The 14,172-nt window shown below is 36.1% G+C and overlaps 1 protein-coding gene across 12 annotated transcripts in view; it reads right to left on the bottom strand.

The window, feature by feature from the left end:
• The window catches only part of LOC126756538 (PDZ and LIM domain protein Zasp), a 53,852-nt gene that overhangs the window by 2,861 nt on the left and 36,819 nt on the right, over positions 1-14,172 (bottom strand). For 4 of the 12 annotated variants that reach the window (XM_050469665.1, XM_050469667.1, XM_050469664.1 and 1 more), the window contains 3 exons: positions 8,420-9,619; positions 8,087-8,219; positions 20-4,292 (listed from right to left, as the gene is read on the bottom strand). In XM_050469665.1, the coding sequence (XP_050325622.1) occupies positions 20-4,292; positions 8,087-8,219; positions 8,420-9,619 (5,606 nt within the window). Of the gene's footprint in view, positions 1-19; positions 4,293-5,422; positions 5,925-7,071; positions 7,213-8,086; positions 8,220-8,419; positions 9,620-14,172 lie in introns of those variants that run through there. The other 8 variants (XM_050469670.1, XM_050469675.1, XM_050469672.1 and 5 more) reach the window with 7 other exon arrangements.

Here is a 14,172-nt window from a genome sequence, read left to right as displayed (position 1 = left end):
TTCAGTATGCAGCATTCACCTGATCTGGATATTGCAGCTACTGCACAAGGGTACACGAACACCAGGACCAACTGCTTTGTTAAAGATTCCACGACCGCGCTTAGGAGCAGAAGTAGCACCAAATGCTCCTTTGCCTCCAACACCTGTTAAGCCATCGAGACCAGCGTTAGACTTGTTTTTATCAACGGTATTAGGTGGCGGAAATGATGTAGTTGCGCTTGCTGTAGCCGCAGCGGCTGTAGCGGTATGTGGCGCTTGCGATGACCCTGTGTCAATGGCATTAGCCGCATTAGCGGTAGCGATAGTAGTAGCTTGCGCATTAGTCTTTATATCCGTTAAACCTGTGGAAGCGTTCGTCCGATATGTTAAGTGATTATTTTGATTAGAATTAACTACGTCAGTTGCAGAAGATTGCGCTAGCAACTGTTGCTGTCTGCAGCAAGTGTGGCCCGGACGACAGAATGTACCCGTTACGGGGCAAACGGCACTGGCGCCGGTGGTCCTGGCACTTGCCGCTCCAGCTATATTGTTATTAGTAATAGAAGCTTTTGTTAGACTTCCAACATTAGTGGCATTAGCTTGCGATGATAATGATGATGTTTTGCTTGAGGAAGAAGTGAAGTTGCTGCTTGAATATGTGCTTAATGATTGCTGTTGTTGCGAAACCACAGATGATCCATATGCACTTGACAAGTGTATGGCAGGTGATAACTGTTGCTGTTGTTCATTAAATCCTGGTGGCGGACCAACCATTTTGTTATAAGGGGTCGCAGAAAATAAATAGTTTGGACGTTGAGGTTCATCGTGAGGAGGTAACACCGGTTTAGTCGGAAATTTCGATGATGGTTCGGGCGACTTTATTTGAGGAAATGATGTCTCAGTTAGTGTGGCTGCTCGTGCACTAATGGCCTGAGATTGACTAGTCAGATTGGTAATCTCCTGCTCTAAACCAGATAAGCGACGTGCCTGATTAGCGACATATCCCGTTTTCCCGTACGATTGGCGACGTTCACTTGCAGGGCTCGATTTGATAGTTTTTGAATCAGTGCGAATCTCTACCGAACGGGCGCTTTGGGTGTGTTCATATTCCTCAGTTACTCGTCGCCTACTCTCAATCTGAGTATTTCCAAGTTGAATTTTCGTTTGGCTATCTAATTTTGATTGATTTTGATGAACTTTTTGGACTTCTTTTTCAGTGCTTTGTACCTTGTAATCACCAATTTCACAGGTTTTAATTGTATCGGGTTTATTAATGCAGCTTTGACTTCCTGTACTGATTGCTTGTTCGTAGTGTGATAATATTTGTGTTTGTTGTTGCTGCTGCTGCAGCTGTTGTTGAGCACCTAAATAACTTTGTCCAGTAGTAATTGAGCCGGCTTGAAGAACACGCGGAGACAAGGAAGATAACTTATTATCTATGGGTTTTGATGAACGTATAGCTGCTAATGGGTTTGGTGGTGGACCCGGAGCAGGAGATCGTGCACGATCTGGAAATGGTGAAGCTGACCGACGATCGTAATTACGAGCATGGGTCGCAGGGCACTCGTCAAAGCACAGCGCTTCCGGTGTTTGATAATAGGGAATTACTGGGACTGGTTTTGAGCTAATTGAAGGCGTATAAGGGCGACTTAGTGTTTGTGACTCGTCAGTTTGCAAATGTTCGTCTAAGGATTGAAAAGCCATTGTTACTTGGGGCGCTATTTTTTCTTCAATTATGATAGGTACGATAGGTTTTTTGTTTTGCATTAACAATTTTGATTGCTCTTGAGAAGACGATTTGCTACTTGTACTTTTAATCGAATCACGATTTGCAGATGATATTTTTTCATGTTGCTGTTGATATTGTTGAGAAGCTGCTATTGTTGTACAGCTTTGGGCTACTGGTTTATGTACTGGGTTACTTGATGAACTAGTGACTGGTGCATCTACAAAAGCAAGTGGAATATTTTCACGAAGCTCTGGTGGTTCTGGAGTACGAGCAGGACTTTGAGTAGGTAATACTGTCCAATTGCGTTGATATTTAGGTATCGTATCAGCCTTGTGCAAACCGGAAGAAGCGGATTTTCCATGAAGGTGACTTAGCGGTGATGGTGGTGGAAATAGTACTTCAGAATGTTCAAGCTCTTCAGTTGTTTCTTCAATGACTTCGTGCAAGTCGACCTTGACATCAGACTTAACGGAACGAGTATTGTTTTGATATGATGACCTTGAGGCATGCGTTGAATTGGTGTCATACGTGCTAGTAGAAGTGGTGTTTGACATTGCTTGGACTGCGGAAGAGGATTCAGAGGAAGAATTTCGTTTGGTATAGGAATTTAATGAGGACATTTGACATGTATTAGTCTCTGATATTTTTTGATTTTTGATTGGTTCACTATGTTGTTGCTGAAGTTCTTCTTCTTTTTTGTGATAGTAATCAATGCGCTTTTTATTACGTTCTTTAGCTTTATAGTATCCTTGGTAATCAGGATCAAAATCTTCTTTTGTATAGGACGCAATGGATTGGCGTGGAGTATTGGAAATTAAAGGCTCTTGGGTTGGTTGGAATGCTTGCATTGCCGCAAATGCGGATGATTTACGATGTTGGGAAAAATCTCGCCTTTCCGTCGTATAGTATTCGATGGACTCACTATCGAGAGCTTTGATACCTAATTCTTCTTCACGATTAAGAACTTGAAATTCTTGTTTCTTTTTCTTCTTTTCGATTTCTTGTTCCTCAAACACATTGGTAGCGTTTTCCGGATTTAATGGTGTATAAGCACGTTCGGGTGCCGTGCACAATGCATCTGACAAGGTCAAATGCTCTTTGGGTGTGGGAAGATCAAGCAAATGAATAGGCACATCCCTGTCAAAATGACCTTCAAAGGGACGTTCTGGTGCTGTAGTAAGTGCACTTAAAAATGGCGATTTGGGACGGTAATCTTCTCGCATATACGGTTTCATATCAATAGGCGGTGGCATATAAGGCTTAGTTTCTTCGGGAAGAGGAATTATTTGTGAAGGAGGAGGCTCAAAGCGTACCTCCCACTCTGGTGCTGTTGTTATAGCATTCGCCAGCCACGAACCTTTGGGTGGAGTTTCTTCAATAGGTAAGATTTCTTCAGCATACACCTTCTCCTTTGCGTCTTGAGTTTTTACAGTTTCTTGTGGTGTTTGACCTTGCGCCAATGGTTCGAATGAATCACCATCGCAAGGTTTTGGGCATGGGCACTCTACTAAGTGAAAGGGCACATCTGGAGCTGTAGTCAATACCCTAACCATGGGGTTGATCCATTCCTTGGGCACAGGGTTAGGTATTTTAGACGGTGGTATTTGTCGTACAGGAGCTATTTCAATTTTAATTTCGGAAGTGGGTTGGAAAATACGTTGACTTTCCTGAACTTCAGCATGTTCTGTTTTAACAAAAGTTTCACTTTCCTCTAGTAAATCAGATGGAACTGTAGAATTGGAAGATACTGTGCCGCTTTTAGCTAGGGTTTGAGATTTATATTCTTCGTCACTATATGATGGAATTTCTTTTGTCTCAGGTTCGTCTATAAAGACGACATGTCTATTTCCTTGGATATTCGGCGGAGGAACTGGACTAGGTGTTACCTCCCTGACCATATCGATTAATTTGTTTGTATTTAATGGTGCAACTAAGGACTCAACGCATTCTTGAGCACTACGACGTCCACATATATATTCGGATGAACTTATACAGGAGGAATCTTGTGGATGTTGTTGCATAGTAGCAACCTCCATATCCATATGATAATCTAACTCTGATCCGGATTGCTGCTCATAAATTTGTTGCATTTGATAGGCTTGCACCTGTGCGGCGTACATACGTTGATATTCCTCTGACGTTGTCGTCGTCGTTGTTGATGTCGATGTAAAACTTTCCGAGCTAGACTCAATTTCAGGCGGTTGCAAATCTATAGTTAGATGTGGTGCCGACTTGCTTTGTCGATTCGACCGAAGGTATTGCTTTATATTTTGTTCGTGTTCATTATCTTTTATTTCATCTGCATGCAAAGATGGCTTATTAACCACTTCATCTTCCTTTTGCGAATGTGAAACGTTTGCTGCTTTGGCGAAAACATGTTGTGTTTCTGGTGGAGGAATATAAAGCGGTGCCGCCGTTGGTACAATGGGGCTATCCTCCTTTGGTGGAGGCCAAGAGAAGTTACTGCGGTTTTGTCTGTTAACTTCGGACAGCTCATGATCTTCTTCAAAGTAATCAACTCCGGCTGGTGCTGCGTTAGAATTCAACTCTTCCGCATATTGCGGTTGCAAGCTAGCATCAGAATCTGTATGTCAAGGTATTTGAGGGATGGATAGTTGGTGGGTTTTGCATTTCATTCAATTGACATTTTTCCAATTGTGTAGATTTTATTTGAAATATTTGGATTTTGCACGATTTCGCCACCAATTTATGTAAATATACAGGCGTTAGGCGTAAGACACCAGTGTTCAAATAAACCGTTTATAATGTTTTTTATATTCATTTTTCAATGATGATTAGCGCATTTTTTGACGAAGGATGAGGAATGAGGGTGAATGGCGAGTAAATGTTGCAAACAGCGGTTAATTAGTAATATATCAACGTGGGTGTGTGAACATAAAATTACAAGTACGAGATCGAAAAAGAAATAAAATACATTTAATTGTTAGAATTACTCGGAAGCGTAAGAGGCTTGGCTAAGAGTATAAACTGACTACAACTTGGCGAAAGAATTAAAGGATAAGGTAATGAATGGCGCTTTGAAAATATAACATTACTTTGTATCTGCGACTTACATATTAACATTTATTTGTGTATACATGTGCATATGTAGCATGTAGGAGCAAAACTTTAGTATAAGAAATGCTATGTTATACGAGTATGTTGATGTCTTTAGCCAATCGTAAAGACCTGAGCGAGCATATGTGCGACTTGACCTTATAAATATTAGCACTGGATACTAAATAAACCCAACTTACGATACAAAATTTGTTTCGAAATTGTTTTAAGTTACAATTGTAGGCATAAATATTTACATATGTATTTACATAAGAACGTCCATACGACATTAATGTACTACATCAATTGGTTGAATTGCTGGAGCGGCGGTTTATGTTATATGTTATATCGGTTCAATAGAATAATTTCGGAGTTTCTAATTAAAAGCGCTTTACCTGAGTGTTCTAGTTTCAGTATGTGCTCATTTATTATAATATAAATGCTGATTTATAATTTTCTACTCTTCTGACACATCCAATCACAAACATCTGTACGCATGTATATCTATTAAGTAATTCAGATACTTACGAGTGTAATATGGAGAGACGCAGCGAACTAATAGCAGTTAGTTGGCATATTTTACTATCTTATACTATATACTATACATATATTAATAACACTGATGTGTTATGTGCTGAAAAAAATTTGGATTTTGGGTAGAATTAAATTAAATCATACATGAAGAAAACTTCAATCTGACTATTTATTGAAAATTTGTCGATACAATGACATTTACGGTAAGGTTAGTAGAGTCAGCATGTTTTAACCACAAGTAAAATTTAAATATTTAAACATCAAAATATTTGCGTTTTCAAATGGCAGAAAAATTCCAGTCTGAAATTTTCGATTGTGGGAAAATTCAAACTAAATTGTATTTGAGAAAACTTAAGTTCGAAGTTTTTCGAAAAAACGAAAGTTTTCAACAACAAGAGTAAATTTAAATTGGTCTGCATTATTGAAACAGTGGAGATATTGAAAACTTCACAACATTATCTCGAAATATTAAGATATAATTATGTATACATGCAGGTTAATATTTTAAAATTCACCACTTAACACTGGACACATGGTTTTCCGGTAGTTGTCTTCTCAACAGATTTGTAAGTTTTGATAGAAGGGAGGGAATTGAACTTTGATTGAGTTTAATAATGGACGTAACCTAAAAGGGAGAATTAGAAATACAAACAATTTTAATTAAAGGAGGATTAATTAAAAGTATGCGAAGGATATATTAAAATAGTTTTTTGAGATTTAGTTAGTTAACTGCGTCTTTTCAATTTTCAATATTCAGAAATTAAAATAAATAAAAGGAAAAAAATTTGGATAGCCTTGTTTAAGCCATAACATTTTGAAATAGATATACAAGTTATACAGATGTTATACGTACATAAAAATTAATAATTTGTCAAAAAAATTTTTTTTTTTCGTTTTTTTTTTTTGAAATATCATGAATATTTACTTGTGTAGTTTATATTTTGTACTCTCGAAACAGTTTTAGCACCACAGTCGGTCTCTACGAAATCAGTCAATAGGTATGTACTTCTAGTTCCTTTATGCCTAATATAATGATTTTTGATTCTATATATCGCTAAAATTACATATTCGGCTCCAAAAACTATTACTAACGCTTCATACCTTCCGAAAAGTAGTTTCTGTTCAGCGGCTCCTGAATGTATGTACAACTATTTTAGCAAAGCATATATGTGACCTGGTCTACGAAAAGGGAGCTAACGTGCGAAAACTAGTTTTCTGGGAGAAGCTGTTAAAAATAATCGTCAGTTTCTCGTTATCTCATTAATTGTTCTCCTTTTTTTTTGACACCTAAGCCCCCTTTCCGTAGACCAGGTCACATATTCGTTTATTTCCATTTTCCTTTAAAATAATCCAAAATTCGCATTGTAATGAAGTAATTTCCTCAAATTTTCTGCCTACATATGCACCGCTCTTCCCAGAAATTTAAATTTTTTTAATTTTATAAACAAAATTTAGAGAAAAGGTCTTAAGCGGGGTATTGAAGTCGCAAATATAAGACGCAGCCATATCGAACCACAATTACGTTCTAGACACCTTCAGCCAGCTACTGATTTATTAAGCGCTCCAAAGGAATAGTTCAATTTAGATACCGATTTGAAATGGCTCATGAATAGTTGAATATATATTATGTATTATATTTGAGTTAGCAGGTCTATATTTAATTACTGCGCTTAACAACAGATTGGCATTAACGACTTAAGGATATGAAAGCTCAAAGCGCCGAAGCGTGATGCTTTCGAACTACTTATTGTTACCTTACAATCAGTTTTTACCTTGATTGTAGTAGTTGTTGTATTGCGTATTATATGCGGGCATAGTGGCATATTTATTGGATCCATAGTTTGTTGCCAATGGTTTTTTAAATTGTATCGAGTAATTTTTCGTGTAATTGTTGTATGTGTTTACTCGTCGTCCTAATTATACATATGTATATATACATATATGTATATTTAAGTATATTTGCAATCGTATATGTGAAGGCACATGCCGTTGATGGCGGTGGTGGTTCCAAATAGGGGAAAATTTTAATTATTAACCATGAACACATCGATGACCAGCAAGAAATATGTACAAGTATATGGTATTTCAGAACTTTTTTTTTCAATTTTGTAAAGTAACTTCTGTTATAAAATTAACAGGGATGTTAGTAATGAGGGATTTCCAGATTAAAAAAAAATGTCTTTTTGAAAAAACGTGTTAGTCGGCTTTCAGATTTTTATTGACGAAACAAAATTTTGAATTAAACTCTTTTGGTTAATGGGTGAGTTTTTGTTAAATTTGCTGCGCAGTGTTAATGCATTTCGTATTCAAATCAGAATTTTAGCCATTTATTTGAATTATTCAGTTATAAATCTTGAAAATTTTGGAAATTATAACGCTTACATTTAATAGTTACTTTGCACAAAAAAAACAAGAAATCGAAAGGAAAGTATCCGAAGTATTGCTCTAAATAGCTGAACCGTGCAAATGGTTCTGTACCAACAAGTCATCAATTTTTCTGTACAGTTTGAAATTATAAGTTATTGCACGAACATTACAATTTTTAATAATTTTTCTATTTTTTGCAACTAACAAATATTATAATGAGATACTTTTGTGTGTCGTTTTTATATAAAACATTTGAAATTTAGTTTGTCTGATATTAAGCACTCTATAATTCCAATCGAAGAAAAGTTGTTTGCAATACTATTTAAACTGGGTGGCTCTATTCATGCTAGATCCATTCCATATCACTTGAACGATAATCGTCCTCGTCGTCGTAATATTGATAATATTTAGTACCCTTACCTTGTTGGCCGATATTTGTGCGCGGCAATGTAGCGTACGGATTGACAGCCGGCCTTTGCGGCGGATACGCAACCGGCGACTTCGGGGCAACGGCTGGAGCAGCTCCAAATGGCCTAGCATAGCCCTGATTAACCTATAAAAAATAAACATATTTAGCAATCTTGTGAGAAGTTAGCTAAAAGATAAGTCCATGTTTAAATATCTGTTTAAGTATTTGAGCAAAGATAGACTCATATTAACAAATAGTAAGTTCATAAAAAAGCAACAACGCAACTAGCGCTAAACCAAGCACATGGCAAATGCTCTGAGCACGTGATGAACAAAAGGGCTTACCTTATAGTTGATGTTTACACCCTTACCAGGTGGCACAACACTGCGAATTACACTGCCCGTTAAGGTGACATATTCACCAAATGGCTGATCATTCGACGCAGTGTCCAGTGCCGCAGATGGGTTTGCCAGCATTCCTGAAGAGAAATTTGTACTTTTGCCGTGAATACTTTGAGTCGCACCTTCCAATTGCTCACTTTCTCTATTATTGTTGCTTGAATTAATGTTGTTGGCAGTGTTCAACAGAGTCGAGTTGGCGATTGTTGAACTAATTGCAGTACTTGCTGGAGCGGTGGATAAAGAATCCGGTGTAGCTGGCGGAGGTGGGTCTAAAGTTGCTGCTGGTTTTGCAACCTGCTGACAGGAATTAAATTTCAATTGGTTAGCGAACGTCGGCGATAAAGCAACAGCGGCCGAATGTTGTGTGGGTCGTGTTTTTGTTGAACCAATTGTAGTGGAATCACAAGTTTGAAGTGAATGTGTGGCAGCTTGTACTGGTGTCTGTGTCGATTTTTTGCTGGGACTGTGGTATGAATTGATAAGATTGTTTGTGTTATAACTATTGGCATTGTCATTTGGGGTTAGGCCATCATTCAATATATTGGTATTCGAGAGAGTGTTGTTGTTGTTCTGTTTGGTTAGGGTAAGCAACTTGTTGGAATACTCTTTCAAAAACTTGTTATAATCTCCACCTGATAACGAATGTTTGCCATCGCCGCTGTGCCCAACTGAGCTGTCATGACTAATACCCCCAAAGCCCTCCCCGCCAACTCCGCTGTCAAACTGATTTTGAGAGTTCATGTCATATTCGTTTTGCTGTCGCACTTGACTACATGGAGGAAGTGGTGGAGGAGGTGGTGGTAAGGCTGCTATCTGTGTGACCGCATTATTATTGGTCTTGATGCCACACGTTGAAGAAGACGTTGAGGAAGCTTGATGCGAATTCAATGGTGAAGTCGAAACGTATCCACTGGACATTTCATCTACAGTTCCTTCCATCATAACCTCAATTTGTGACATATGACCGGGAGATGAGGCGGGCAAACTATTCGACGCAGATGAAAGCGACGGGAGCCTATTCAGCTCTTGTGTTATTTCAGATCCATTATCCATCCCTAACTGCTGTAATGACGTAGGTGAGGGAGGTGGCGGTAATGGCAAGTCAATGTTATTCCTTTGTAAACCATCTTGAGATGGCGCCGTCTGCGGGGGTTGTTTATTTACCAGTAGCGACGTGGAAGCAATGTTAGTTGATTAGTAAGCATACGGCAACCAACAAGATAAAAAATACAAAATGCGTACAAACAAATTAAAACACAAATTCGAATTAATTAATTGTTTTTTAGGTTATGATATGTGAATTTAATTTATATAGTTTTTCTTTAAATTTCTGAAAAAATCTATCTCTTTTAAAGTGATGTTCATTGATGGAACTTTAATACTGATCCACCATCAAAATTTTGCATTCTAGTTAAGGCATTTTCTTTCAGCAGAATATTAGTGCGTCAGAAAATTAATAATTTCAGCAGATACCACAAAATCGTTTATCCCCAAATAAATATTGGCGAAAAAAATGATGTTCCAACAATAATTCCCCAGCTTAAAATATAATATGTAACCTCAGTAATTTAATTCCGCTTATCGAAATGTTAATCAATATAAAATGGGCGCTAGTAAAAAAGGAGAAGAACCGAACATTGTGCATATGTCAATACGGTTCGAAGTATTACGCGAATATTACCTTTATTTAAAAAACGCAAAGAAATTTGGGAAAGAATTTTCTGTTTTTCATTTATATATCTCATACATTGACCGATATTTTCGATCAAAAGTTAACTATAAGTATTGAGGTCCACTAATCGGTACTTGGCGCTAGAATAGGTTTAGTTGGATTTGAACAATGTTTGGTCATAAGGTGTATACTTCAAGGGCATTATTCGTGCAAAGTTTCATGCCGTTATATTAACTGGCAGTTTATTTGTATACTGGAATGTGAACGAATTAGGCGAAATTTAAAATTGAGTTTTATGGGAAGTAGGCGTGGTTGCACTTCGATTTCCGCCATTTTCGAAATGTGTATTAGAAATATTAAAGGAATTTTCGTACCGAATTTAGTTGAAATAGTTCGAGCAGTGGGAGGTCCCACACCCATCGTATAATTTTAGCACTGGCTCCTATGAAGGGCTCCTTTTCCAAGCGATTGTAAAATTTTATGTAAAATTTCAAACCGTAACTCCCTCTTCTTAATGAGATTGGTTGCTTTGTTTAGCTTAATTTAGTGCTTAGGTATGGCACTTTATACGTTTTCGATTAATGGCGTTTTGTGAGCGTGGCAGTGGTCTGTGCCTTGGAACATGTCTACCAAATTTTCAGCATGTACGGACGGTCATATAACCCTATATCCATCTCTATTAGTTTCAGGTGAGGTAGTTCAAAGTCGGACAAGCAGTTCATAAGGTATGAAATTTAAACCTAAAAGTGAAGCTATTCCAATTTTCTTTTCGAGTCTTTAAGCATGTCAACCACTTTTATTGAATTAAGTTTTAATGTTTCGAACATTATTACTCGATATTCGGGCGAAATGCAATTCCACCATCAAGTTCGGTTAACATAGATTAATATTTTAAGAGATATGAGCACTTAACTCGCCAAGATACGGGCCCACACGAACTATGCGAACTACATATCGATCACTGTCGAATTAAATTAAAAGACTTCTTTTTACTTTTTGCAATGTAATTAAAAAGATTTTTTGGAATTTTAAACTACGTTCAGCCCGTTCAATAATATTGCTGTTAAGAAGTCATGTCGCAGCAGCAAATTTAAGATTTCGAAAACTATTTCGCCCTTGACATACAGTTTGAGTCTCGTAGCAGACTACTACATGAGGAAATATCAAATCATCATAAGTCGGTTCACTGAATTTATCATTTTAGTAATTTTAAACCTTGCTTTATAAGGTTTGTTAACACTGTTAATAAATTCTATCATTCTTTTGCATACAGCACAGCTCTTTTTTCACATATTAGATAGATATTGTGAGGTTTTAATATTATTATTATATATATATATATATATATATATGTATATATATATAATTTGTTATGAATTGGCGGAGGCGTAGCAATAGTCTTTTCCATGGCAAAGTCACTTAGTGGCATGAAACAGTAGTCCAAAAGTTGCGCACAGTACAACATGATCAATTTTGTTCGTGATAATCGTAGTGTTATGTAATGGATTTCTAAAAGACTGAAAATTTGTCTACAGTTATGGTCGCTTGAAGCATCGCACTTGCCCAAAAATCGTTGATTTACGTTTGAAGAGAATAAGATAATAAATGTCGTTATTTGAAGTAATTTTAATCGTTAACGTTTCAAAGAAAAAGTTACTGCGATTATCGATTGTTTTCTCGGCAGCAGTCCGTATGAGTGCGAACCACCATTCGGACAGGTTGTATAAAAGCAAACTAAAAGTTCGCCAATACTTCCAACTGACAGTTCACGATTTAATTGTCAATACTCGTAAGTGCCAACGAAAGCACAAAGTACAAAGGCGGCAGTATGAGAATATTACATGAAGGGCGCAGATACTTAAATCTATTTTTGCTTTTCTGACACAAAACTTTCTTCACTGACTGTTTGTGCTTCTTAACCGAAAAGATTATTTTTAAACAGCAGGATATTGCATGAGGTATCGCTGATTATTACAGTATGCTTACATATCTGCATATTTGCAATGTGTACGTATTCATGGTCAAGTAGATCATATGTTTACAATTATATTATGGGATTTGGTTATTCATGCTTCAATCCTGGTCTGCCTCAATCACGGCCCAACTATCAGTTAAAACTATAACTCATAAAGTCACTTAAAGTTTGGCGAATATTTGGAATATTTCATCATAACTGTTTAATTAATTTAGTTGGAGAATTTTTCTAAAGTGTTTGCTTATTGAAATTTTCTGGAAGAACTGTAGACAAAAGATTACAATGACTATCATTTTATGTGCATTACATATATTATTATAACACAAGTTATTACCAAATAAAAACTCTATTCATATATATATTTTGTTTTACTAATTTATTTATTATTTTGTTTATTTTTTAAATATTGCGGTTCGAAATAATACACGTTGTAGTTAAGTCAAGTAAAAAATCTGTTTTTACCATTCTTAAAAAGTCACAAAACATATGTTTGAAGAGTGGAAATCCAACAGTGTTCTCACTGCCGTTAGAAAGATCAAAAAACAGCTGTTATTGTCATTCAAGAATTCACATCGCTTAATATTTATCAAAAGAAAAGATTGTCATATAGTATTTTGAAATAAAAAGACGGTTTTTTTTTAATATTTTTCTTATAATAGAAATAATGGATCCATTTTTTCATTTGTTAAGTCGATTTTCAGATGAAATTAGATTCATTGCTTTAAAAAAAATTTGTTTGTTTACATTTTTTTCCCTTTGTAGTGTCTAAATCAGCTGTGATAATGTAACAGATTTCCAGTGCTGACAAGTAGATTGCGCAAAATCAGAGTCGCACAGAGAGATTTAGCGTGGATCAGTTTCAAATCATTTCAATGAAGTGATTTGGAACTGTCATTTTTGTATGGCGAAATCTTTAGAAATTTTTAAGATTAATGGGATAATCCATTCAACAGCCGAAATAGTGTGATTAAGTGTGGGTCTGAACATGGTATTAGAGATAACTTTAAAATATGTTATAATTGATCTATTTTTTTCAGCGTAAAAAATTAAACGGCAGATCTCAACTAGATATTGTGGAAAGGTATTTAGCCATCTGTATTAGTTCTGATTGAAAAGTTGGTTTTAAATTGATCTTAGCCCAACTTGAGGCAGCTTCCGAATAAATTTCGAATGACTAGTAGACAAGTTGTTTCACTTTAATGTAATAACATTTTAGGAATACCATTTACCATTCGATTTTTCAAAATCGAAAATATATTTGCAGACGAAAACTAATAAATATCATTGATGCAACTAGACTCAAAAACTTTGTTCCAATTAGGTTTACTTAATATGAGGCATTCAAGGGAATTACTTAATGTCTGATTTAAAAATCAACGACCAAATTATCTTGAGAATTTACAAGTTATGGAAAACCAATTCCAAAATTATAGGCAGGCAGGTATTATCAGGATATTATAGATTATCCTATTGTTATATTTTCAATTTTCCAACTAATTTATGTAGCTCCTCCCTTATGTGTTTTAAAAGGCGCCCATGTACATACTCTTAATGAATATGCATGTACTTTTTCACTTGGCTCACTAGATGGTAGGCTATTGGGCATTTAGTGCGAATGAGGGGAATGAGATCGCTGTGTTTTGTGAATTTCCTCGATTTTCGTATTTTTAAAAATAAACTTATTTAAATTTAGCGCTTCAATATAAGCAGGTGCCAATCGAAATGAAGTCAGTAAGCCATTAAAAACTATTTACACTCAATTTAATTAATGGCTTACCATTTTGGCATGAGAGTAAGTACATACATATGTATATATGTGTGTATATATAAATTATGCAGCTTTTGAGTGCATTTGTTAGCTAATTATGTAATTCAAATCGCACAATACTGCCTCATGTCTCACCATCATTACACTCATGTATACTTACTACATTTATCTACATATGTAGATATGTGCAAAAACATTTAAAGAAAACACATATTTATTCCAAAAAAAGTTGCATGAATATGATGTATCAAAATCGGAACATGGCCATGCAAAAGTCAAAG

This window comes from Bactrocera neohumeralis, chromosome 4 (assembly GCF_024586455.1).
Source record: "Bactrocera neohumeralis isolate Rockhampton chromosome 4, APGP_CSIRO_Bneo_wtdbg2-racon-allhic-juicebox.fasta_v2, whole genome shotgun sequence".
Taxonomy (NCBI): domain Eukaryota; kingdom Metazoa; phylum Arthropoda; class Insecta; order Diptera; family Tephritidae; genus Bactrocera; species Bactrocera neohumeralis.
The sequence above is the reverse complement of the archived record's forward strand: the minus strand, read 5'-3'. Positions and strand labels throughout refer to the sequence as shown.